The 25,381-nt window shown below is 40.4% G+C and overlaps 3 protein-coding genes across 6 annotated transcripts; 2 read left to right on the forward strand and 1 right to left on the reverse strand.

The window, feature by feature from the left end:
* Positions 1-2,995: 2,995 nt before the first annotated feature.
* On the forward strand, positions 2,996-8,776 carry LOC110957996 (ensconsin-like). 3 transcript variants are annotated; one of them, XM_022204264.2, is made up of 15 exons: positions 2,996-3,526; positions 4,193-4,297; positions 4,492-4,566; positions 4,665-4,828; positions 4,901-5,000; positions 5,159-5,275; positions 5,483-5,616; positions 5,765-5,901; positions 5,993-6,237; positions 6,312-6,477; positions 6,560-6,728; positions 6,867-6,971; positions 7,081-7,131; positions 7,277-7,505; positions 7,883-8,776. In XM_022204264.2, exons 1-15 carry the CDS (start codon positions 3,412-3,414, stop codon positions 7,891-7,893), a joined length of 1,923 nt encoding a protein of 640 aa, XP_022059956.2. In that variant the 5' UTR covers positions 2,996-3,411; the 3' UTR covers positions 7,894-8,776. The 3 variants fall into 3 exon arrangements, with proteins under 3 accessions (XP_022059956.2, XP_022059954.2, XP_022059955.2); XM_022204262.2 differs by having other exon boundaries at positions 2,998-3,526; positions 5,459-5,616; XM_022204263.2 differs by having other exon boundaries at positions 3,000-3,526; positions 5,459-5,616; positions 5,993-6,231.
* A 111-nt stretch (positions 8,777-8,887) lies between these two features.
* On the reverse strand, positions 8,888-14,289 carry LOC127535330 (uncharacterized). The gene is made up of 13 exons (XM_051953011.1): positions 14,012-14,289; positions 13,603-13,722; positions 12,895-13,014; positions 12,605-12,724; positions 12,249-12,368; positions 11,932-12,143; positions 11,800-11,845; positions 11,217-11,350; positions 10,986-11,117; positions 9,631-9,745; positions 9,398-9,532; positions 9,185-9,310; positions 8,888-9,043 (listed from the first exon to the last, which is right to left on the reverse strand). Exons 1-13 carry the CDS (start codon positions 14,190-14,192, stop codon positions 8,889-8,891), a joined length of 1,716 nt encoding a protein of 571 aa, XP_051808971.1. The 5' UTR covers positions 14,193-14,289; the 3' UTR covers position 8,888.
* Positions 14,290-15,017: 728 nt separating this feature from the next.
* On the forward strand, positions 15,018-25,341 carry ahi1 (Abelson helper integration site 1). Of its 2 annotated transcripts, none has more exons than XM_022204258.2 (27): positions 15,018-15,135; positions 15,535-15,613; positions 16,005-16,123; positions 16,442-17,022; positions 17,112-17,200; positions 17,298-17,484; positions 17,723-17,915; positions 18,005-18,100; positions 18,190-18,375; positions 18,532-18,684; positions 18,924-19,056; positions 19,249-19,372; positions 19,659-19,888; positions 20,938-21,047; positions 21,157-21,275; positions 21,455-21,585; positions 21,685-21,825; positions 21,953-22,146; positions 22,244-22,289; positions 22,401-22,453; positions 22,787-22,904; positions 23,157-23,206; positions 23,285-23,350; positions 23,434-23,596; positions 23,681-23,766; positions 24,470-24,558; positions 24,778-25,341. In XM_022204258.2, the coding sequence occupies exons 2-27, from the start codon at positions 15,604-15,606 to the stop codon at positions 24,956-24,958; spliced, it is 3,648 nt and encodes a 1,215-aa protein (XP_022059950.2). In that variant the 5' UTR covers positions 15,018-15,135; positions 15,535-15,603; the 3' UTR covers positions 24,959-25,341. The 2 variants fall into 2 exon arrangements, with proteins under 2 accessions (XP_022059950.2, XP_022059952.2); XM_022204260.2 differs by having other exon boundaries at positions 15,109-15,233.
* Positions 25,342-25,381: the final 40 nt, after the last annotated feature.

Genomic DNA, 25,381 nt, shown 5'->3' on the forward strand with positions numbered 1-25,381 from the left:
TATCACATTGAGAAAATTTCTTTTTGTTTTACCCCCTAATGGAAATAAGCACAGATTACGCTCCAGTTTGCATATATAAAGCACTATTTAATAAATGTTCTTCAAACAAAACTGTGAGATTTACTTCTTGTAACTGTTTTCTGGCTCTTATTCAGAAAAGATTCATCCTTTTCCTGTCTACTAGGCTTGAAGTGTGCGATGGTCTCGGTGACAACAACCTGGCCGCTCTGTTGAGGGATTCTGCCGTTAATTACATGATTCAATACCAGCTAAGAGGGGTTGAGGAGATGTCCTACTTCCTCCAGGATAGCCGGTAACCATGTCACCAATCGTGCACAGTTACCAGTTGCCCCTGTAGTCTAATATACTAACCTTCCTCCTCTGATGGATGTTGTCATCAAACTCAGCTTTAAGTACTGAGGTTGACATCCGCTACCAAACCAAAGTGCCATGGCGGATTTTTCTGGTTTAATAAAGAACAAAAAGCACATTATAACAACTGTGTGCAATACTACTCTACATTCAAGTGTCTCAGAACAGAGGATGCAAAACAACAGCTTAAAACCTCAGGCATCTAGCATCTGTGCAAATAAAAATAAGAGACATTATTTGTATTATAGATGAATATTTAGGTAACGCTTATGAATATGCATGAGAAAGCACCCAAGCCCTTAAACCGACACCTTTGACAATGTCGTCTAGGGTGAACCAAAGAATGACTTGATACCAACCATGCAATCTTATCCCATGTAGGTCCAGTGTCCAGAGGCCTTTTTTGGCTGTTGGTTGTAGACTGGTTATCAACATCTTATTTGTGCTCCAGTGACTCTGTGGGCACACCACCTGACTGCGGTGTAGTGTGTCATTATGGCACATTTGGATGGGGGAGTTTGGCAAGAGTCGCCGGTGAAACACAGCCAGAGCGCTTTGTTGTTGGTCGTGTCAAGGGGGGCATCCACTCGCCAGCGAGCACGTAGGGCCCAGGTAGATGTGACCTCAAGTGACCCCAGAAACTGAAAAATAATCAATCAGAATATGAATGTTTGGTTTATTTGATCTTTATAAGACCTATGCTACTTTAATGCACAAAGGACAAATTTGCAAATTTGTGCATTCAAACTCTAACATAAATCTACTCTAGTCCACCTAACCCACTAATGAACATAGTTATGATGGTTTAAAGCAATTATAGTAAAAGAAAGTCTGTATAGATAAACCAAATAGACCTAGAAATAATAAGTGTAAACATGAGTAAGGATCTTGCTGAAACACATATGAGCTATTAAAGTCTCGGAGTTCATAAATTAATTTAAATGCATTCATTTAACCTCCCTGAAAAGGTGCCACATGCATATTTTAAAAGGTTACTCCCTCAAACAAAAGACACAATAAAGCACAGAGGAGAAAATTGTAGGTTGAATCAGTGGGTATACTATCTAATAAGAAAATTTGATCTGTTAGAGAAGAATACTTGAAAACAATACAAGATGCCTGAGAGCCTTTCTACATTATGTTCCATTATGGTTTAAACTGTAACCTACATTTTTATTTACAAAAACCATTAGTTGATGCAGAGAGAGAAAAAATGCTGCATAAAAATCCACCAGAATGAAGTAAATTAAGTGTTTCACACTCAGATTTTCCAGGGAGAGGACACCCACATCCCCTCAATAACCATTTTCACATGTTGTAGCAGCAATAATGAATGCAAGTGCCACCTGCTGGCCAAACAGATTGTAAATAAAACATTTTACATACAGTCTATGGCTGTAAAAGTCAGAATTATTTTAAATACTACGGAGACTGGCAATTTTAGCTAACTCTACAGTCTGTGTAAGCTTCATATAGTATTTGCTAACTCCTGATGCCTGTTGGTAGCTTCTTTGTTTTTCTTTAGTTAGCGCCTCTTTAGCTCCTCTTGGCTTTGTTACCTCCATTTAGCACATATTAGCGCCACTTCGTTATTCTTAACGCTGGGTAGCTCCTGGTATCTAAGGAAAGCTAGCTCCAGTTAGCTTCTTTGAGCTCCAGATAGCTCGTGTTAGCGCCTTGTTGCTCCAGTTAGCTCCAGTTAGCTCTAGTCGCTTGTCCCAAAGTCTTAAACTAGCCTCTACTTAAACAGCATTTTATTCTGTGAGCAAACATGAACTTGTGTCCTATTTAACCCTGTGTTCTTCAAATGAGCCCTTTGCAGGTAAGATTGTCGACCCAGTTTTGTAGCATATAAAACATTCATTTATAAGATTGAGTTATTTTGTTGTTAATGGACTTTTTCCTTAATAGTTCCCATTTTAGTTTGTATGATGTGGTGGTCAGGATTACTACCCAGATGTGGAAATGAATGTCAGTTTAAAAATAATTTCTAGCTCTTGACAAGTTGTAAAATATATTATTCAGTTCCAGATAGCTGAGACTAAGTGTTTTGTACCTTTGTAAATGCACGGTGATCTGTAATTTGTAATTCACAAATGGTAAATTGAGGCATAAAGCTGTTGAAATTGCACTTATTTTTCTTTTGAAAATTCAGGTTGGTCATAGTGTTTTGTAAAATAATAAGGTCATTAAATGTGAACATTTTCAGAATGTGCTTTTTTGCACTAAAACAAAGGGAAAAATTTGGAGTTGTCGTTATTTATAGGTTATTATGCTCTGATTACACTGGTCCAGCCCACTTACCATTTAATTGGGCTGTATGTGACCCCTGAACTAAAATAAGTTTGACACCCCTGATCTCTTTAGTAGCACCTCTGACTGTTGAAAGACCTCCATCTAGTGGTTAGACAGTTCACTCATCACGGAGGAATCATGGTTAAACAAAAAAGCCTCCCATATAAAGGACACCAACTTAATCACAGTGAGTTAGCGTCCCAGTAATGTATGTCATCGAACATTACACCCCTGTTGTCATGGCAATTATTCATGAGGGCAGGCCAGGAGCTTTGCATCCATTTTTTTTTCTGTTTCCAGGAAACGCTGCATCCCTCTAGCTGCCTCCATGTAGCAAGCAGTGAGTGTGGTGGAGGAATTAAAGTGACACAGCTATATTATGTGAAAGTAAAGCAGAGCAGCTCACAAGGGTGAGATCTTTAAAGGGGGAGTAGCCTTTTTATAGACGAGGCTCAGAATCTCTCCAGACCTCCGTAGCCTTAAAGGAGACTGGAGGAGATTGCCTGTGTGGATAACCTTTCCCCAAAAATCTCCAGTCTGCTGCACAGGGGCATAACAAGATGCTTTGTTGTCTTGCTTTCCTCTCTGTTCATTTGTAAAGGGCACAGATGGATAAGCAGCTGATGCAGGAGGCAGATCTCGGCACAGCACACTCGAGCGAGGACCCGGAGGCATCTTGAAATAGAAAATTCAAAAGAGGAGGAGGAGAAGAGAAAACAGGAGGTTTTGAGCGAGAGCATTGGCATGCCAGGCTCAATACCTAGCATGGCTGTGCAGAAGAAACAGAGTGTCGTCCCTCCATCGCAGGGACCACTCTCTACACGTACCATCCAGAGCCAGAGGAAGGGAAACAGAGCAGGTTAGTAGCATTTATCTGCGCTTTTCTTTAATAACGGATTGTATGTTATCGGATCAAAACAAGCCTTTGACTCTAGATCTAGATCATGAATGGAGCATATAGATACATTTCCTATGAAAAATCATCTGTAATCGGTCATAAAAAATGAGGAAATCATGTGACATTTGTGAGCACAGATTACATAATTCACATAAAATAACCAGTATCCTTGTTGTTGTTTAACCTTAAAGGAAAACATCCATGTGATTGTGTCTTCTTGTGCATATACACAGATTTTTCATTAATCTTGCGTGCTGCCTTTCTCTTCTTGGCCTTTTTTAGTCATATTCATGTGGACCGGTCAGGTGCTAGCAGGTTCTCTTTGCTTTGTATATGCAGGCATTTAATAATGGCTCTTTTATTTGGAGCTGACCCTAAGGCCACCCAGTCCATAACAGCCACTGTTAGGGACAAGCCGATTTGTTCTTGGGCTTAAATGGAACAGCCGTTTCACACCGTGTTTTACTAAATAAATCAATTTCGGGGACAATCTCATGTCTGTTTACAGATAGCGGAAAATATCAGGAGGATATTGGCTATCAGATGACTAAATCTTTGAAAAGGTCATGGCTATTTTTGCTCTTGTTCTCTGAAAAACATGCAGATTTTTTTTCCCTTCACTTGCAGAAAATGGCTCTTATATGAAACCAAACTCACAGACAAAGAAAACCGCCTCTTATGTCAACAAGTCTGCCCAAATCTGCAACACAGTGACTCCTCGGGCCGCTGCAGGTTTGTTAAAGTGCTCTGTTTACCTGAGGCCACACTCAGCCTTTCACCAAACGGCTGTCATGTTTTTTTTAATGCTTCTCCTTTTACACACTACTTTTATTTGGGTTTTCATATTTTAATGTAATTAAAAGTTTCACCTGATGTTACTAATGGAGTCAAATCATCTAATATAAACTCTCATCCTGGTATTTTAGCTGCTAATGGGCTAAATATCGATGAGAGGCTGAAAGCAGCACGAGAAAGAAGAGAAGAGCATCAGAGGTTGCTCGGTATGTGGTGGCACAATTCACCGTTGGCACATTGTCCTCGATTTTTAATGACATTAACATACATATAAATCTATTTATACCGGTTCATTCATCCTTAGCCTCTCGGGAACTGAACAGGTTGGAGCGGGAACAGCGAGCCAGGCGCTACTATGAACAACAACTGCAGGAGCGCAAGAAGAAACTCCTGGAGCAGCGGATCAAAGAGGAGAGGAGGCGAGCTGCCGTGGAGGAGAAGCGCAAGCAGAGGCTGAAGGAGGAGAAAGTGAGTGTCGACAGCGGAAACTTTTGCATCGAGTGAGGCCATTGTTGAGCGTCTTGTTTTTTCTGAATCAAGGAGCGACATGAAACTGCAGTGCGGAGGACGCTGGAGAAGAGCCAGAAGGCCCAACAGAACCTCGGTCAAAACTCCAGAGGAAGGAAGCTCACCAAAAATGGTACAAATAATGAATGTGCTTTCTGCTCTTCCTCCCTTCTAACATAATCTCACTAAACTTCAGTGTCTGTTCTCTCTGTAGCTTATCCTAACGATTCTTGGCATGCCTTATCTTCTGTTTTTGCTGCTCTTGAAACTTTATACCGATCAATACGCTAGTTCCACGTCGCTTGCCACTGACAGCATGGGAGAAGAATCTGGTCAGTCGCCTCCTTACCCCCACATGCTCTTATCTGGCCAGGAGCAAGAGCGCTGGTTGTCAGTCAGGAGAAGAAGGTACTTTGTCCCGTTATAACAATTTGCTTTAAATAATATTAAGGCGCTACTTTGGCTGCAAGTTTTCCAGGCCCTGCGGTCACTAATGCTGCTGCTTCTACCTCTCTGTTGACATGCTGCCTCATATTTCCATCCTTTTTCCCCACCATTTGTGCATAATTATGGCACAAAACACTGGCTCAGTTGTCCATGTTTGTCGCCGTGCAGTTTCATTCCACTCTATGAACACCACCACCACCACCACCCCTCCTCACAAACCCCAACACCACTCCAGCTCAGTCCACCACAGGGCATCTGCCTCCCCCAGCAGCAGCCAGCACAGAAGCATCAACCTGGCGCAGGTAAATCTAACCCAGTCTTTGGTTTTACATGCATACAGTATTACTCAATATTTTACAATCACTCATCTGTCCCCACCTTTTTTAGCTTTAACAGCTTAAATCACATCTAAAATGTGTTCAAAACCTAATTCTGCTTACCTTCATTTAGATTAAAGCATCAAGAAAGCAAGAAACTGTCAAGAAGAACTCCAACAGTGGCTCAAACATCAGATCATCCGCTGCCAACAACAGCGTCAAACCAGCCGCAGCTACACAAAGCAGAACAACCTCGCCCTCACCAGAACGGTAGGTTAATAAACCAGTTTGTATGTTCATGATATAGTGGCAGTAATGTAAACAAAGTGGGACATCTGCTCTCTTCTGCTCTATGTTAAAGGACCGCCCGAAGATCAATCAGCAGACATGCAGCCCCGCTGCAGCTTGAGCTGCCGTCTGTCCCCGAGGAGGATGTTGCTGTTTGTAGCTCTGCCCTCTCTCCTGGTAACTCAAGGCCTGTCAGGACATCAGATGAAGGTCAGCAAGAGGAAATGAGGGTGGAAAACACACCAGAGACTGCATGTTCAAACCTGCCTGACACTGAGAAGGAGGCTTTAACCAGAACAGCAGGAGATGGAAGTAAGAGTAAGAGGTTTTCATCGCAAAAAGTGTCTTAAATGTGTTTTATACGTATTGGAATTGATAATATTTCTCTTTAGGTCCTTCCAAAATGGCTCCACAGGCTCCAGAAGTCACATCAAGGCCCTCAGCCGGGACCACGAACCCAGAGGAGGCCTCACGTCTCCTGGCTGAGAAGAGGAGGGAGGCCCGGCTGCAGAGGGAGAAAGAAGAGCAGGAGCGTCTGCAGAGAGAGGAGGCTGAAAGGTAAAGAAGGACATCAAACGACGAGACAGAAAATACGCCACTGGCAGGCCATTAAGACTGCTGTATTGCAATTTATGTCCAGGCGGAGCCGCGAGGAACTGGAGCGCAGGAGGGCAGAGGAGCGAGCACGACAGCAGGCCGAAGCTCAGCGTCTAATAGAGGAGAAGAGGAAGAGGGAGGAAGAGGAGCAGAGACGAGCTGAGGAAGAGAGAGCTCAGGCTAAGAGGGAGGCCGAACTTCTGCAGAAACAGGTGGGAAATTCAGCATCTTCTTCTATACAAGGAAGGAAACCTCATCATTTCACTTCATGCATTTTTGTACAGATGTATTAAATAGGAAAATGTCTTTTTTATCATGTTGATGTTCTGACTAAATGTTCTTTTATGCAGAGAGAGGAGGAGCTAGCTAAAGAGCAAGCACGAGCCGAGCAGATCAAGCAAGAGCGAGACATACTCGCACAGAAAGAAGAGGCAGAGCGCCAAGCAAGAAAAAAGGTTTGACAAGAGATCTATGTTCTTTATCTATATTCATCAAAATTTACTGCATGTTTTCCTGAAGTATCGTGTTAAAGTGTTTTCAATAAAAGCAGTTTCTCTTTCCCAGCGACTTGAGGAGATCATGCGGAGGACCAGAAGGACAGATTCTCCAGATACGGTGAGCTGTAGTGGTGTTTTTGAAGTCAACTGCCCCGGGTCTCTTATGACGCACATGCAGCATTCAGCTAACCAGCTGGTCTTTTAAAACAGCTTGTCCTTGATTATAACAGTTAATTTTAGTTTTTTTTTTTTTCTAATCACAGAAATCTGTACCGGCGAGGATCCTGCCAAACGAAGCCCAACCAAAGGAAAACACAGTGCCTGTGCACAATGGAACGATAAAAGATGCTGTCAAGCTCCCCGTGGGGACGAAAACCACGCAGCTGGGGCTGAACAACGAGGAGGACATGGTGCCTGTCGTGGCCTTCAAAGAGCGCAGGTCTCTCAGAACGCTCACCGGCCTGGAGGAGATCCAGACGCACCAACGGGCAGGTGAGAATCGCCTGAAAGCACTTGTCCTCAGGGTGGGAAATCCGTACCAACCACCAGCCTCATTCTGGTAACTTCAGGCGTTGGCTATCCATCACTTGTCATGCTCCAAAGTAGCTGCACAACCCACACAATGAGGATCATTCATTCATTGCTGATGATCAGCACTGATACGTGCAGGCAGACTGTCTTGAAACCAACACAAAAAATTACAGCTTGTAAACAAGGGAGAAAAAAACTTGTGAATGAGTTTTAAAAACAGTTTTCCAGTTGGTGGATACGTTCTTACCCTGGGGACACCCCTGTCAAGCCACAATGAATCAAAAATTATTTTTTTTTTTAACATTATAGCTTTAATTTTCCTATGTTGCATTCTTTAGAGGTCATCTGAGGAGCTGCAGAGCGGGCGGGCATGCAGAACCTTTGTTGGAGAGCTGCGATTTCTCTGTAAAACACGGGAATTACTGCAGCACAGCCATCTCGCTACCCTTCAGCACTTGAAAGAGCATGTACAATTACAGCCTTCCCTCCCAGTGAGGACATCAGCATTTGGTCACTCTTCTGTGTGTAACTAGTGGCACAAATATTAAGCAAGTTACTTCAACATTTCTCTTCAGTACAGCAGGTTTATGATCTAATAATGACTATCCAAAAAATTACAAAAAAAGCAGTAGATGTAGACGGTGCTGATAGTTTGCTGGCAAATGCGGTGTATCAGTTATGGAGAGTGTTGCCTGTGTGAAATACTAGGAATAGCCATTCAACAGTCGCCACATGTCAGATGCTTTTTGCTTATTCCTGATATTTCTTGCTATCGAAGCACTTTTCCTTCCTCAGTTTTGTCACTGTGGAATTAGAATAGCTCAAGTTGCAGTTTGCGCTAAGAAACACAAGCGTGTGTTAGTGAGAGACGACTTCCTGCATTCCTATCTTATCCTTGAATTTTGTAAAATATAGCAATCATGTATTTCAAAGCTGCTAAGGAACGTTGTTCCCAAAGACTCTGCTTCAGTTTTGTGTTGTTTTAGACGATGCACAAAGCGTTCCTTGCACTGACTGTTGCTTTGTTTATTATTGTGCAATCACTTCCCAAAGCAAAGTCTGAAGCCTAGAGGTTAAGTGAATTTATTATAATAAAAGCGTGATAAAAACAAATGTATCCGATCATCAATATTTGATCTTATAGTTTAAGTATTGCTTATGACTATCACATGTTAACCTGTTAAACAGTTGAACTGTATGCCATATTTGATTAAAGTTGATACTATGCCACATCTCTGCCCTGTTTTTCAGTTAATTTTGTCAACTGTAAATATAAAAACACTATAAAAATGAGCAAATTAAGATATTAAAACACAATATAAAAATACTCAAAGTCCACATCTATCAGTATTTATGCTGAGAGAGTCCAGGGTTGACAGAACAAGGAGAAAGAGGCTGAATCATTTGCAGCAGCTGTCTGGTTTCCTCTGTCTGTGCATGAACCTTCCACAGCTCAGCTTCCAGCTCACTGTTGGCCACCAGCGATGAAAAGTCTGCATCTGCAGAGGAAAACAGCACAAATCAAGCTCAATTACAAAGCCTGATTGTTTCCAATTTGCCTAAAGACATCTGGTCTGATAAGAAGAAAGAAAAGTGGCTTCAGGTCCTTCGGTTGCTAAACAAACACATCCACAACAAACCTTTCTTGAGGTTGAATATGGTAGCTATGCCAAGCTGCTGGAATTTCACATCTTTCTTCTTGAGAAATGCCAACAGGTACTTGGACATGGTGATGTAGTGAGGCTTCAGCATCTGGAACATCTCCTCTGTGTAAGCGGACACAAGCAGCATTTTTATTATGAAAAAAAACAAGTTATTTGATGTTATTCTGGAGTATTTGCACATTACATTACCTGTCATTTCTAATTTGCTGACGACAGCTGCACAGCTGTATGACAGCTGAGGATTTCTTATTTGTCCAGACAGCTTTACAAGTTCTGAAACATGTTCTGGTTTCACTGTTGCAGAAAACTTAGACTTAAGTACATCTGAAAAAAAAAACAAACAGCAAAGTATTTATCAGCAGATTTTTGAAAAATCCACAGAAAACATTTAAAACACATAAATTAAAGTGCAGGCCTCTCACCGCAGGTCATCAGGTGGTTTAAGCATGATGTCACATGTAGCAACGGCTCGTCTGATTGGCTGGGAGACAGAAGTGCCCAGAGGAGTCCTGATAAACACAGACTTTCCATGACACCCTAGAAAGAAAACATCACGGGTGGAAAATCCTTTTCTTTAGTAAAAGTACTAGTAACAAACTGTAATAATAATACTCTACTCCAAGCAGATATCCTGCATTCAAAACTTTACTTAAGTAAAGCGATGTAATATATGGAGTATATATATATATATATATATATAGTACATATTAGCACATAATTGTTGTCTCACTGTCATTAGCCAAGAAAAAAATAGTCTTAATCTAATAAGAATTTGTAAAAGCAGTTTGTGTGTATATATATATATATATATATATATATATATATTAAAAGGAGACTGTTACCAACTCATAAAAGGAACAATTAATTTTTTAATTTTTCTCAAAGGAAAAAAAAAAAATCACTTAATTTAAATATATATATTTATTTTAATAGACAGAAATAGTCCAAAAATGTGTAATCCAAGTGACAAGTATGTTATTTACCTCTGATATGTAGGGGGGTAAATGTAGAAAGTTGCATCAAACAGGAAAAAGCCAAATAAAGTACAAGTAATTCAAATCTGTATTTATGTACACCACTTGAGTGATTGTACCTAAATTTAGTCACTCATTCATTCAGCCTTTATTTAAATTCTGAGTTTACCAAGTTATTTAAGATAAATAAGAAACCTGAATAATAACAAGAAAGTAAAAATCAAAAGGAAAAGTTAGTAAAATAATAAAAGCAATCAAGATACAAAAACAAACAAATCAACTACGGGTATATAAAGAGCAGCGGAATAGCAGCAAAATAAGATAAAAAATAAAAACCGTAATGATGCTATGAATACAAATGAGTCCAGCTTAAAATTGTTCTGTATGTGATTGCAGGTGCACAGTGAGTACAACTGGATTTTCCAAGCTCAGTAAAAATGGCTGAGATCTGCAGAGCAAGTAAAAGACAGAAATGATGTAATGTGAAGGGCAAAAAACCAGGAAGGGCCTCATAAATAAATAAGACTGGAGACGCCATCCAACATTAGCGCAGAGCTCCCAGTGACGGCTTAAGAGTCACCAGTGATGCATAAATGAATAAAATGTTACCATAATCCAGGACTGAGGAAAAGTTGCCTCAATAAGCAGTTTTTAGACACATGATTACATTTCAGCATCTCGTTGGTCCAGATTTGAAGATATTTGGACTCCACTGACTAACTTTAATGTCATTAATTGTGACTTTATCAAGTCAATCTCAGGCTCTGTGCACAAACAAGTCATGATTTATATTCTTCGCGTACCTGCTCATCCAGGCAGGAACTGCACAGGTCAGTGATTATCTTGCAGCAGTGTGTGATTATAGCAGCGGTGGATCTGGGATGATGAAGCAGCTCACTGATCTCCTCCAACAGTCCTTCACCCACCAGGATGTCCTGCAATCAAATCACAGTAAAACAAACAATATAAAGAAATAAACAGAGAGTTGTGCAGTCACAGAATGCATCATGATCCTGCTGTATGGGGGATCGTACACGGTTTTGTGGGTGTGCAGACAACGTGGACAGCAGAGCGAGGCCTGATTCGATCCACTCAGGAGTCGATGTTTTCAGTAGAGCCTTCAGAGGCAGCACACAGTCAAGCTCCAACAGCTGCTCCTGGATCAGAACTGCACAGGAGTGATGTCATAAAAGCACCTGCTTCAGGTGAGACACACACTACCGTTCAAAAGTTTGGGGTCACCTAGACAATTTCATGTTTTCCATGAAAACTCATACTTTTATTCATGCGCTAATGTAACTGCACAAGGGTTTTCTAATCATCTATTAGCCTTTCAAAACCATTAGCTAACACAATGTAGCATTAGAACACAGGAGTGATGTTTGCAGGAAATGTTCCTCTGTACCCCTATGGAGATATTCCATTAAAAATCAGCCGTTTCCAGCTAGAATAGTCATTTACCACATTAACAATGTCTAGATTGGATTTCTGATTAATTTAATGTTATCCTCATTGGGGGAAAAAATGCTTTTCTTTAAAAAATAAGGACATTTCTAGGTGACCCCAAACTTTTGAACGGTAGTGTAAATCCTGGCTTTACTGTTTGATTGCATTTACCGTGCTTTGAAAGCATCTGTAGGCATCTGCACGCTTGAGCTGAATTCTGCAAAATCAGTACAGAGTTTCATCAAGAACTGCTGCTGATTTACCTTCAAATTCAGCCATCACCTACTTACAGTTCACATTTACCTTTTGCACAGAAGAGGACATGAGAGTCAGCAGAGACTTTGATAAATATTGACCTCCGACGCTGAGCAGCTTTGCGTGATGCTCCTCAGCAGCAGCAGCGATGTTGCACAGAGCAGAGCAGCTGTAAAACTGAACCTCTGAATCTGACGACTGAAGCAGAAGAACCAAAACAGGAACAGCTCCGGCCTGGCATAAAATCCTTGTTGACCAATCTGGAAAAAGAAGATAAAGTTCTTTCAGGAAAAGCAACATTTAGATATGATACTAACAAAGCAGCTTGTGTAGAAATATGTGACATTTAAAGGAAGAAATCCCACCTGACTGTGTGAGGTGTAGTAAAGCCCAGGTCGCGTTCCGTTGTACCTTCGGATCGTAGGATTTTGCTAAAGCCAATAGTGGGATGATTCCATCCACCATGAGGGCTTCTCTGTTTGACTCTGCATGACAAAAAGCAGAAAGATAACCTGATCTAGGAAGGTGTGACTTTTCGGAATTGTAGGAATATTTTGGCGTTCTTTCAACAGACAGAACAGACAGTTGATGGTAGAATTAGCAATATACCATAAAATATGTTGTGATTGTACCTTATGTAGGTTTCTTTTCCTCTTCCATTCAATTCCCAAACACTTACTTTCTACTCAGATGTGAAAATAATGTAGAATTCTACACAAACCTGAGGAGGCCAGCATGGCGACACAGGCACAGGAGTGACACTGAGCGGTGGGATCACCAGACTGGAACAGCTCCAGTATCGGCACCAGCATCCCCATTTCAATCACCAGATCTTTGCACACTGGAATCAGATTCATCGACAAAAATTATGCCATCTGATCCCCAGAAATGATCAGATTTGAGGCGGAAGCTGGCATTCTATGTTGATTTTACCTAATGTGACTACTCCAATACACAATGGAGGTTCAGGATTATGAATAAACAACAAACAATATTAAGAATATCTCTTACCATTATTCTTGACCAACAGGTTGACAAGGGACAGGGAGATAGTTTTCTGGACATCCAGGTCAGTAGATAGAAGCAAAGCCATGAAAGGCTCCATGAAGGCATCTGGTAAAGGGGATTTCACTGTCACACACAATTACAGGGGGAAAAAAGACACATTTATGAATCATTAAATGTTCTTGCAAGTTCTTTGTTGAATAAGTCATAACTATGTTTAAGTTGAACTCAATTTTAAGTAACAGAGATTAGCATTATATAGCAGGTAGTTGATTATAAATTCAAGTGCTAAAAGAGATATCCCTCTTTTGTTTAATGGACTGAAACCCAAGTAAACAGAAGAATCTGACAACCTGCAAGTAAAATACGCGGCCCAACATTTACATATTACACAACATCACCTGTTCTGATGAGGGTATTTCTACAATGATCTGAGGAAAAGAAATCTAAACTACAAATCATCTATCTGAGCCACACTTCTAGTGGTTAATAATGTATTATAATAAAACATATTCTAATATCTTATTTTTCTCCTCAGAATGACCCTTCCAGCCCTGGAGGAGAACTACAGTTGGAAATTTGCATGATACTGGTCAGACCCGTTACAGGGCTTATCTCCAATGCTAACAATACTCACCTTTTATTTTATGTGCCACTCATCTGTTATGAGTGAAACTGTCATTAAAAAAAACATAAAAAAAAAACTTTACTCACAGTGATGGCTGAGTTGTAAATAATACACAGCTGCAGTCATTTGTAGATCAGAGTTTTCTGAGGCTGCAAGTCTATTCAGTGTTTGTAGAGTTTCCTGATTGAGAAGTTGAATTTCATTATCTAAGAGGGGAAAAAAAAGATTAATTTCCCAACTTAAGAGCAGATCACTAACATAAACACTTTTTTTTGTTTTACTCTGATTATGTGAATGATTTATGTAACTATCAAGCAAACGTTTCTTCTTTATCTTCAGAGATTTAGTTAAATCAAGATAATAAACTTTGTTGAATTGTGACGTTTCTTCTGTGAATCTACAATTGAATTACATAATCATATCAACTGGGTGTGTTTCTCCTCCACAGCAACACAGTGTGCAGACAAAGACAATGAACGGCTGCAGTGTTCCTACCACACATCAGGTGTAAAATCGGTAAATCATGATCCGTCCTCCTCTCAGGTGTCATCTTGCAGCAGGTGCAGCGACGGATCTCTCTGAAAACTTCCTTCATTCTGTGCTCCAATTCTCCCCAAGCTCTCCTCAAAAGATCCGCAAACAGTCGGGAGCAAATGTCACAAAGGCCTGAAGCCATGACTGCATCCTGAAGCACGAAGACGTCTCACCTGCCTGTTTCACACAACCTGCACGAAGACACGCCCACCGCGATGGCACGTCACTGAAAAAGTAAATTACTGTTCACTGTTATATCAACTTTAATAAAAATGCAGAAATACTGAAATGGAAAAATTCGGTTTATTTGCTGCGAACAGAATAACTTGTAAAACAGCATTTAAATATAAGAGACACAAATCTGATTACTTTGTGTTCATGTTTTGCTTGTAAAATAGTTATACCACGATGGCTAAAATACATAAATATATTTTGTTTGTTTTTGTTGTACTATTCATATATGATCCATCCTGTGATATAGGGAATTGTATAACTAAAACTCAATTAATAGAAAGAGTTAATAAAATAATAAAGCCTTTGAAAACTGCACAAAAAGTAAATTAGTTCGTGGTACCTGTTGAACTAAAAGTCAGGACCCACTTAATAAAATAAAATAAAATAAAATAAAAAACGAAAGCTGTACAGAAAGTAAATATATAATTGATACCTGAAAGAGTTGACTATTTAAATAAATGTATTTAGTACTTCTGCAATGATTATGTTGTTTTCAGTGTTACGCTTCTTTATTTTCAGTAAAAGGATTTATTTATTTTACAAATGGACAGTATACAAAAAAAGCAAAATAATAGCCGCACATTGAAATAAAATGCTATCTAATTTTATTATAATGTAATGAAATATATAAAAAAATAATTTAAATCTTCCAAATGCTGATTACGCTTGAGAGGGCTTTCCGTTACGTAATTACGTATCCTCTGTTCTCAAACTTCACTGGTCAAGTTCGTTGTTTGTGTTTGTACGTCATGAACATGGTCGTCACGCTCCGCCCCCTCGTTCACTCCTGTTGACTTGGAAACCGTCGCAGCGTCGTCGGTGAAGTTGGAGGACAGCTCAATCACTGCGGGGTAGATACGCGAAGTTACCCTCAAACAGACCTTATCCTGCATTTCAAGTGCATTTCTGCGGATTTTGGTGTATATCAGGCCTTAGAGTAATTGTTAAAGTATGTAAATATTACTGTAACAAGCGTAGTAAGTTAACAGTTAGCTGTTATTAGCGCTTAGCAAGCTAGCTGCTAAAGTTGCTAACGTTAGGTTAACTGTTGTCCTCTCACAGACTTTTTCTCATATCACTTTTAGCTTTGGATAAACAGTTACAACTTAAAACGCGACTTTCTTTCTTTCAGGTTTTGATCCGAATTGCTAAACCGGAATGAAATACTTAGCTTGAGAAACCATCGGTGTGAAGCAGCCACAGAGTCATTGTTGTGCTACGTTAACCTTGTCCGTGTTTTGTGTTTTTAGAATGAGCACCTTAGTCCTTGGATTAGTCTTCTTTCGTCCTCAGAATGAGAGACATTACGGTGCCTGAGAATGCCAGCAGGTGAGTTTCCTGCTGTCCCCGTAGAACACCAGTGTTGGTAGATGTACTTTGATTTTTAATTAAATAAAACTAGAAGTGCTCTGCTCCAGTTAACTTAGCAAAACTGCACAGTAGTATCATCAACAACATACATAAGATTAGTAGTATCAGTATTTGTCATGGATTATAGCGGAATCAGCATTGTAATGTTGTAGCTAATTATGGATGGGCTTTCTTCATTTTTTTAGACTGTATGGTTGTTAAATCTGTAAAAGTCCACCACCTTGTCTTTGTTGATCACGTTTGGGATGTATATAAATGAATACAAAGTACTCCACAACTGTACTATGAACAGTATATAAGTATGAAGTGTCACCACCTTGCCTTACAAGGATTTTATAACCTTTTCTAGGTGAAAGTGAAGACCGGGCAAAGACCCGGGAGAGATTCAATGAAGTGTTGAAGAAATACAGTGAACCAGACAAGAGGAAGTCGAAGAAGAAAAGCACTGAAGCAAAGGAGACTATTGTGGTATGAGTTTTAATATGTACATTTAAACCTTCAGTGGTAGAGAACAACACATTAGCTGTCCAGGATGTGGTTATTTTGTGTTGCAATGCTTGCAAAGCCATAAAGTACTCGCAGAGCATGTCTTACTACAATTTATGACATCCTTGGATATGTGGCATTTCATACGCAGCAGAAAATACATACTACATATACACAATGCCATTCCTCCAAAATATACTGACAGACAGTGCAAACTAGTGTTCACTTTTGAAATCTTAATAAGGAACAATATGCTGTAAATACTGACATTTTTGTAATCACCCCTGTGACTCTTTTTAGCTCCAGAATCTAAAAAAGAATCTCAACCTTGAGAAGGACACAGAAGATGATGAGACCATCCTCCAGAATACGTATGATCCTGAACATGGCAGCCCTCGCTTCACCAAGAACAAAAGGAGAGAAAAGGAAATTGCAGAAAAGGTTAATGTCAACAACAGCAGGAACCAAGAGGAGATTAAAACACCCAAAGCTAAGAAGAAGAGTAAGAGAGACCTTCCCTCCCTTCCTGCACCTGAGGACATCATAAGTTACATTGAGAAGGATGCAGATGCTTCAAAATCTGAGGTTGCTTTGGACTCGGATGATGTTGGTGGTGGAAAAGAATCAAAGCGGAAAAGTAAGAAGGGAAAAAGTAAAAAAGATACAGAGGCTAAAGCAGAGAGTCAGGTGGAAGATGCAGAGGATAAGCTGCTGCATGAATACCAGCAGCAAATAGCACAGGAGGAGGAGAGGACTTTTAAGAAGACGAGGGTCAAAGCCGAAGACGAGAGCGTTGTCTCACAAAATGTTACGCTGAACAATGATGTGGGGAAGAAGAAAAAGAAAAAGCTGAAATCTGTAGTCACAGAGTCAGATGTGGGGTGTGTATACCTCCTCATATATTGTGAATTTGTTGTTTGTTTTTATATTCAGGGTACTAAAATTAGATTTAATACTTTTGTTCCACCAGGGATCAAGATGAAGAGGCAGCTCAGGATGCTGATGTGGAAAACGAAACAGAATCCAAGGGAAAGAAGAAAAAGAAGAAGAAAAAGCACGGTAATTGGATGTTAGTTTTCAGGATTTACAAAGTTCAGAATAAACGTGTAAAAAGAAACAGGTAGATGAATGTAATATTTCCTTTTCTAATCTTCAGTTGTCAAAGAAGAGAGTGACACAGAGCCAGAAGCACCAGAGAAACCAACATTTGATGACAGCCTTGTTCTGGCAGTGTTTATCCACAGAGCAGATCACCTCAAGACGGGCAGACTGATCTCACACCCCATGGTGAAGGTCCATGTTGTTGATGAAAACACGGGACAATATGTGAAGAAAGAAGACTGGTAAGAATGATTTCTGTACAATACAACACAGTTTTAAATAGTGTTGTCACAGAGGTGTGGTTTTCATTGCAGGGTACACTTTTTCTGTGGATATTTAAAACATTTGGACCACAGTTTCTCGCTGTTTATTAAATCTAGACATGCTCTACAGCCTTTCTAACATTTATTTATGTATTTATTATTTATTCATTTTTAGTATTTGCTTGAACATTCAATGTCATTCCCTTGTTTTTCACAGCCACAGGCAAGTCTCCTCGTTTTATGAACATGAAAATGTCGACCACATTATCCCCATCATGACTCAGCCTTTTGATTTCAAGAAGAACAAGTCAATCATCCCAGAGTGGCAGGAACAGATCATCTTCAACGAGCGATTTGGTTACTTTGTTCAGCAAAATGAAGACAGCCCCAAAGTCATACTCCTCTTTGAAGTAAGAGATATTTTAATTAACGATTAATTAAACATTTAAATGCTTTTAGCTGCCAGTAATGCATTTTTTTATTGAAATGTTTCGTAAAGATCCTGGATTTTGTAACTATGGAAGAAGCAAGAGCCAATGTTGACGTCGACAAGCACGAGCGAGGATTCAAGAAGATTGCATGGGCGTTTCTCAAGGTGATGTGTTTTTTCTGCTCATATAAAAAGAAAAGAGCTGCTCTTGTTCATACCAACTTACTTAATTCATGTTTCCCTCCATCGTTTAGCTTGTTGGCACAAATGGCGTGCTGAATATTGACAGCAAACTTCGCCTCCAACTCTTCTGCCCTCCACCTCGGGCAAAGAGACAACCTAAAACGGTGGAGGTGGTTGAGTGGTGGAGGAAGCACCCGAGAATCAAATACGCATCCACCCTTTATGTTACAGTGAAAGGCATTAAACTCCCTGAACATGTAAGTTGTTTGCTACTTTCTCGCTGCTAGAAAGCGAATATTTCTATTTATCTTTTCACACATTAGTTACACTGCAGATAGTCTGGTGTAAAGTTTAAGTCAAGCAACAAGTAGATTCACTTAGATGTCATAATTGAGCTGTTTTTTGTTTCACAGGTGGATCCAAGTATCCGATCTATGATGGCACTGCAGGAAGAGAGAGGCAGCACCTCCTACAGTGAACTACAGAATGAAGTCACCAAGAGAACCCTGACACAACCTCTGGACAGCAAACCGCCTGTCTTGAGATGGAGCAGGCTGCCTGGTCAGGTAGCTAATCATAGTTATGAGTTTCATTTTAAACTGCTCTGATCAGTCGTACAAACAAGTCATCTTTTCAGACTTTTTTTTTTTGCCTGTTTGCACCATAAGATGTTTGATTTCCAAACTTCAAAGGTGTATCAGCTCTTTATTGTGCTGCTTCTTTCCTTAGAGGACTAAAATAAGCTAAAATATTTGCTGATCTGAGGCCCCCTGATTCAAGTCTTACAAGAGTTTTTCTGTCGCAGATCTGTCGGATTCCTAATAAGTCTGTGCTGATGTTCCGTGGTGGTCAGATGGGCTGCTTCACGGTACTCTTCTCTCATGCTGGAACTGTATTGGCTGCTGCTTGTGCTGACAGAGATGCTTTCCCTGTTGTAGGTAAGCAAAGCCTCATCACTGTAAAACTCCTGATGCTCCTTTTGACTCCTCAGCAAAAATGTCCAGCTAATTCACCTGCTGTTTATCCACCGTAGTCATCAACAGCTCTGTGATGCCCTCAGGAGTTTCTAACTTACATGCACATGCAAAAGGAAAGGTATTGTTAATGAAATAACATATTTATTGTTCCAGTGTATGAGATTCCTTCTGGCAAGGTTTTGGCTGCCTTCAGTGGCCATCTGAAAATAGTTTACGATCTCTGCTGGTCCAGAGATGATCGGAGCCTTTTGTCAGCCTCCTCAGATGGAACTGTGAGGTGAGCTTCTGTCTGTAAATTTAAAGAATACGTAGAAATAATTAGGAGTGAATGAGGTATCACTGTTGTTTAGTGGTAGTTCAGTTGTTGCAATAGCTTCTTTGGTCAAACCTGCAGGGGGAGCCATTATTGCTCCTATAGTAGGAGGCTCGAACTGTATTGGATTGTAGTCTGTTTTTAGTGGTAAATGTCTTACTAACAAATACATTTAAAGAACACATTTGTCTTCATTCTTAAAATTGTATTAAATATGATAATTTTTCTCCCCCTTCCTCTTCTGCTCCAGAGAGTGGAACGTGGAGAAGCTTCAGGGAACAGCCCAGAAGGTTCTCCCTCACCCCTGCTTTGTGTATTGTGCTCAGTACCACCCCACATCCCAGAACCTGGTGGTCACTGGGGGCTACGACGGTCTGGTTCGAGCGTGGAGGCTCGATGTCAGCGATGTGAACGGTCAGCTGCTGCAGGAGTTTGAGGGTCACAGCAGTTTCATCAACACCGTTTGTTTTGACTCTGAAGGTATTGTATTTTCAGCGTGGAGTTTTTGTGTGTAGGTCAGTGCATGCTGGGAAAGACCCACAGGGAGCCACAATGCTGCACAAGATAAGAATGAATGCAGTCGCTGAAAAAATGTAGTTTCACATGTCATTTAAGTGAATGATATTAGGTTTATAAGCCAGCTGATATAAAGTAGGGCTTGGCAGATAATATGACAATGGAGAGAATCAACTGCCTACATGTCTAAGAAATACTGAATGATATAAACTTTGCATATAGTTTGGTTTTATATAGATCTGGGGTGATGCAGGGAATATCTCCCCTATTGCTTAAACATCACTGATAGAACAAAAAATGCCTCAGACAGGAGTTGGTCTTTTTATTACTCTCACAATGTGAATTATGAGCTCATACAACCACTTACTTTTTCATGGAAAACATAATTCCATCTGTAAATACTGCATTATATTCTGAATTGTACCCTGGTGTCTGAATTTTCTGTTTTCTTTAACATAAACAAACACATTTCGACCATAAACTGATGCAGAACAGGCACATTGGTGTTTAAAAATTCATCAAAATGCAGGAAATTAAATGTTTAATGCTCAAACTTTCCTTAGGGGAGGACCCTCAGACCTCTATCTTAATGCATCCCCCCAATATTCAAATGAAGCCTTCTCCCGTGGCTGTCTGTCTGTCTGGCTTTTATGCATGCGATTTACATTTACTTTGCCTTTAACTGTTTTCTTTGTGAGGTTTTTTGGCACTGACACTCTGGGAAATGTCCTTATTTCAAGGACTAAGTCAGCAGCAGGAGAAGCTGCTCTGTTTGCTTATCAAATGAAAAACTCCCAACCAGAGAGATCTCTCTATTACATGTGTCTGTTTTTGTGTATGTGAGGTGTATATTTGCCTTTCTATAAATTTTTAAAGAGAATTCTGTTTAGTTTTTACAGTCTGTTGTAAAACATTTGTGTTCTGTGTACTGAATATGAGGCTATGTGAATGAAGGATATTTTACTTATATTTTCACACAGCTGATGTTTTTTTGTTTCTTCTGTCGCGTGCAGGAAGGAGAATGTTCTCTGCAGACAACAAGGGCTTAATCATCGTGTGGAAAACGTCAGTAAGTGAGAGCAGACAGCGGCAGCAGCCATCCCACAACTGGTGCATAGAGAAGGTATAAGAGTTGGTATTTATATGTAATATGGTATAGATTTGTCAGATGTCGGTCAAATTAAATGGAGTTGCACAAACCTATTCCTCATCTTGTGTTTGCTTCTTGGCAGAAAATTGATGAGAGCGACCTCAGCGGTGTCCCCATCAACATGCTGCAGCTCCATCCAAACGGGCGGTGTCTGCTCATACACGCCAAAGACAGCGTTCTGAGGATGATGGATTTGAGAATGTAAGTCAGAGAAAGCTGAAAAAGTGCAATCGAGAATATAATAAAGCAGAAAAAAGTCTTATTAGAAGACAAAATAGGAATTCCTTAAATAAAGTCTAACATGTTGTAGATGATAAGCGTGTGGCATTACCATATTTGGGGTCTTATTGTACGGTATTATGTCATTTTCCCGCTTTCAGTCTGGCTGTAAAGAAGTACACTGGAGCCACAAACTACAGAGAGAGGATTTACAGCACTTTTACTCCATGTGGGAACTTCATCTTTTCCGGCAGTGAGGATGGGATGGCGTACGTCTGGAATACCGACACAGGTGAGCATCATGTTTGTTTTCTGTCGTAAAGAGACAGGTTAGTTTTTAACATTTTAGAAAATATTCTGCGTAGTGCTTCAGCTGACTGTATTTTCTTAGGTGACCAGGTTGCTGTGTACTCTGAGCTTTGTTACCGCACCGCTCTCCACGGCGTCGCTTTCCATCCTCACGAGAACATGGCGGCGTTCAGTGCCTTCGGTCAGAACCAGCCTATCCACGTGTACCTGTACAATCGTAAAGGTTGGTGTTTTCTTTGACAACAAACACCACGTTTTTGTTTTCTCTATATGCAGCTCAAGTCAGTCAGTAGTGAAATCCAGTGTTTGAGACGCACTGAGCTACAGCTGTGTCCCTCTGTTCCCTGCAGTTTCCCAGCTGGAGGTGCACAGTATAAAAACGGCGAGCATGTTGACTTCTACAGACACCAAAACCGTCAGAAACACTCCAGACCCTCCAGCCTTGCAGGACACATCTGCATCTTCAGCCATGGATGACTTTGCTCACGCAGCAAGACTTGCACTGAAAATGCAGAGTGTCAAGGAACAGCTGGATTCTGTTCTAGTAAATCCTCATTCTGTATTACTTTAGGTACACTTTAAAAGATGAATCTTAATACAGTCATAGAAGCAAAAGTTAAACATTTTTGCTCTATTTTTAGGAAACGCATCACAGATCTTCAACGTCTGGATTGATCTATGAGCCAGGTACTGTTTGCAGTTTTACCTGATTTACTGGATTACATCTGGATGGTCTTCTCTCTCTGTTCTGTCTTTATTTACACAAAGAATATTTTTTGTTATGTTTTGGATTTGCAGACAGAATGAGCATGACTCACACGGGGAGGAGCTTTACATCAGACACTGGCATGGTGAGTTTTTTATTTCCCGTGCTCCATGAACACACCTTTGTATACTTTGCACATTATTAAGGTCAGACAGGGTGAGTAAGTATTCATGAGCAGTTTGTCAACATTGATTTGCTTCCTGGTGTATGAAACAGCTCATTGCTCAATTGCCAGGGAAAGAAATAACTATACTGTTGGATTTTTGTTATTAAGGCGATCCTGTTGTATATGAAGGGAATTTCAATTCAATCCTGACTTTTTAACATGGTTTTCCTTGCAAATACCCACAATGAAATACGTCATAATTACTAAATTACCACCGATGTAAAAATGTGTCTACCATTTTTTTTCCCCCAGACGGGATTAAACGCCTCACTGCCGCCTCCATCTCTGCTGTCGCCGCACTCCAAGCTGCAGCTCTCTGGTTCTCTAGCGGAGCAGCTTATTCCTCAGGCGGCTCTGATCACACAAAACCGTGAGTGGCTGCTTCAGTCAGTTATTATTTTCTGTAACTAGTAAGTGGCTTTACTGGAGCTGTGTAACACCTGAGGGTCAAATATTTCCAAAGATTATAGCTGCATAAAGTAAAGCATGTTTAGACCGAATGCTCAGACACAGACGGACCGCTTGTGATTTATACGTGTCCGTAAATGTCGAATATAACACGAGTAATTGGATTGTGTTATTGTGGAAGATGAAGTATTTTTGCTTTTTCTTATAATTTCAGGCGGGTTCATGCCAGTGGCTCAGCGTTTAAAAGGAGCTTCATCTTTGAGGGTAAGGCTTTGTGCTGCATCATTTTTGTCTCTAAAACTGCTGCTACACGATTAAAACATTGTTGCGCGTCTCCTTCAGACCCTCCCTGACAACATCTCTTCAGGCTCAAATGTGGAAACAGACTCTGCCCCTGTTCAACAAGTAGTAAGTATCCACTCCAACTTTAAGCTCTGTTACAGCCTTTCTCCTGTAATATTCAATTGTTCTCCCTCTTGTTTATCTCCCAGGTTGTTTGCCTGTACGACTACAGAGCCAATCGGTCGGATGAACTGACAACACGTCGCGGCGACGTCATCCAAGTGCTGTACAAAGACAACGACAACTGGTGGTTTGGACGTTTGGTCAACGGGCAGCAGGGATATTTTCTTGCTTCTTATGTTGCAGATCAGAGTGAGTGGCTTACATTTCCTCGTGCTAGATATATAATTTAACACTTCTAAAAACTTCTAAATGTGACGCATGTTGCTGTTGTAGGAGATTTCAATGAAGAGTTCAGTCAGTCTGCAGAGGCACAGGCAGCTTTGTCAGAGGGGACTATTGACAGGTCGACACCAACCAGGGTAAGAGGAGAAAGTGATATAGTACAGTATGTAGGTTAAAAGGTGAAATGGGATTCAGATATATCTTCTGCACTTTCTATCTCCTGTGTTTAATGTGCTTCTCTCTGATCGTGGCTTAAATATAACCTTTTGACCATTAAACACCCACTGCAGGCTTGAAATGTGGCTCTAAAAGTTTTATTTCTGCCAGCTATGATGGAAAAAAAAGCACCAAAAATGACATGCATGCAGCTATCTTCTTCACAGTTCACAGGTGGTCTAATAATTTTTTTTCCATGACTGTATATGCCCATTATGAGGTCCACACTCCATCTGCCATATTAAATCATTTCAGTTCATCGCCTTTATCTGCGTTGTTTACAATGGAAGCAGATTAGAGATTCCTGGCACAGCAGAGGTCAGGTTTTCTTGGGTTTTTACGTATTCTGACCTTTTCTGCTCTCTGCATATTAACTGGTGCAAGAAAACCTGTGATAAACACAGCTCCCATGCTCTGCTGAAAGTAGTTATATCTTAGTGAACGTATGAAAAGTTCTGAGTCACACTGAAGCCTACAGTGGGTGTACGGTATGTAACGTGTTTTAGGAGTATCACTTTCATCTGTACTTCCAAACAGTGCATGAAGGTGGTGTATTTAGTAGCTTATGGTGTCTGTAGGGGGTTTATCTTTTCCTGTTCTTCTCTTAATGCTCATATCTTCAAGGTATCTGCTGCAATTAGTTCTTCTGGGGAACTCAGGTTTCTTTCTGAGCCGACCCTCTCTGACACCGAGCCCGAGCTGACTGACGCCAGGTGAGTGGCTGTATTTGCTCCACATGAGGTGTGGTTACTGAACACTGCACAGGGATTAAGGCAGGGGTGTCAAAATGATCTCGCGGGCCGGATATGGCCCACGGGCCTTGAGTTTGACACGTGGATTAAGGGTTTACTCCTCTAAAGGAAAAGCAGAACTGGTTTATGACTGACATCCCACATTGTGGTGTTGATTGTGAAATCTGGTTTTCCTCACAGGACTAGAAGGAAAAAGAAGGTGAAGAAGCCAGGAGTCCCTGCAGCTTCTTCTCAGGCCACATTTTCAGATGCAGATGCTTTGGGCTCCATAAGCAGCAGGAGGAGAGTCAGATCGACAGGCAGACCTCTGCCCAAGAGGCCGACGGGTCAGACCAACGGTGCCTTTGAGCCTGATGCATAAAGTCATGAACACGCTAATTCTGTGTGCACACGCAGAATCCAATCCTGTCTTGCAAGCTTGTTGTATTTTTTCTCTTTGGTTCTTAGATGCTTTTTTTGTAATATTTGAACAGCCACTATGTTTGTATTCTGTATTGTATTTATCAGTTTGCTCAGTAAATTTGTTTTATAAAGATTTTTGCTCACATCAAGAATGCATAAATGCTGTCAACTCTTTTTGTATGTTTTACAGTTAAAGTAATTCATATATGATGATTGGAAATCAGCTGTTACACATTGCTGTTGATATAGGATAAAAAACATCTGTATTATTAGACCTATTTTTACAGCCTGTCGGAGATTCGTATAAGACACTTCACAACATTAAAAGTATTATTCAATTAACTTTTTCTGTTGGTATTTCTACAAAAAATACATAAAGACA

Source organism: Acanthochromis polyacanthus, chromosome 1 (genome assembly GCF_021347895.1).
Source record: "Acanthochromis polyacanthus isolate Apoly-LR-REF ecotype Palm Island chromosome 1, KAUST_Apoly_ChrSc, whole genome shotgun sequence".
Lineage (NCBI taxonomy): Eukaryota > Metazoa > Chordata > Actinopteri > Pomacentridae > Acanthochromis > Acanthochromis polyacanthus.

Excerpts from the sequence above, each read along its gene's own strand:
- LOC110957996 (XM_022204262.2), top strand. The coding sequence starts at position 3,412 with ATGCCAGGCTCAATACCTAGCATGGCTGTGCAGAAGAAACAGAGTGTC. Across the intron at positions 4,298-4,491 it reads GACTCCTCGGGCCGCTGCAG|CTGCTAATGGGCTAAATATC; the intron begins GTTTGTTAAAGT and ends CTGGTATTTTAG. Across the intron at positions 7,132-7,276 it reads GGACAGATTCTCCAGATACG|AAATCTGTACCGGCGAGGAT; the intron begins GTGAGCTGTAGT and ends TTCTAATCACAG.
- LOC127535330 (XM_051953011.1), bottom strand. The coding sequence starts at position 14,192 with ATGGCTTCAGGCCTTTGTGACATTTGCTCCCGACTGTTTGCGGATCTT. Across the intron at positions 11,846-11,931 it reads TGTCCTCTTCTGTGCAAAAG|AATTCAGCTCAAGCGTGCAG; the intron begins GTAAATGTGAAC and ends CTGATTTTGCAG. Across the intron at positions 9,533-9,630 it reads AAACCACCTGATGACCTGCG|ATGTACTTAAGTCTAAGTTT; the intron begins GTGAGAGGCCTG and ends TTTTTTTTTCAG.
- ahi1 (XM_022204258.2), top strand. Across the intron at positions 23,207-23,284 it reads AAGGAGCTTCATCTTTGAGG|ACCCTCCCTGACAACATCTC; the intron begins GTAAGGCTTTGT and ends CGTCTCCTTCAG. Across the intron at positions 23,351-23,433 it reads CTGCCCCTGTTCAACAAGTA|GTTGTTTGCCTGTACGACTA; the intron begins GTAAGTATCCAC and ends TTTATCTCCCAG.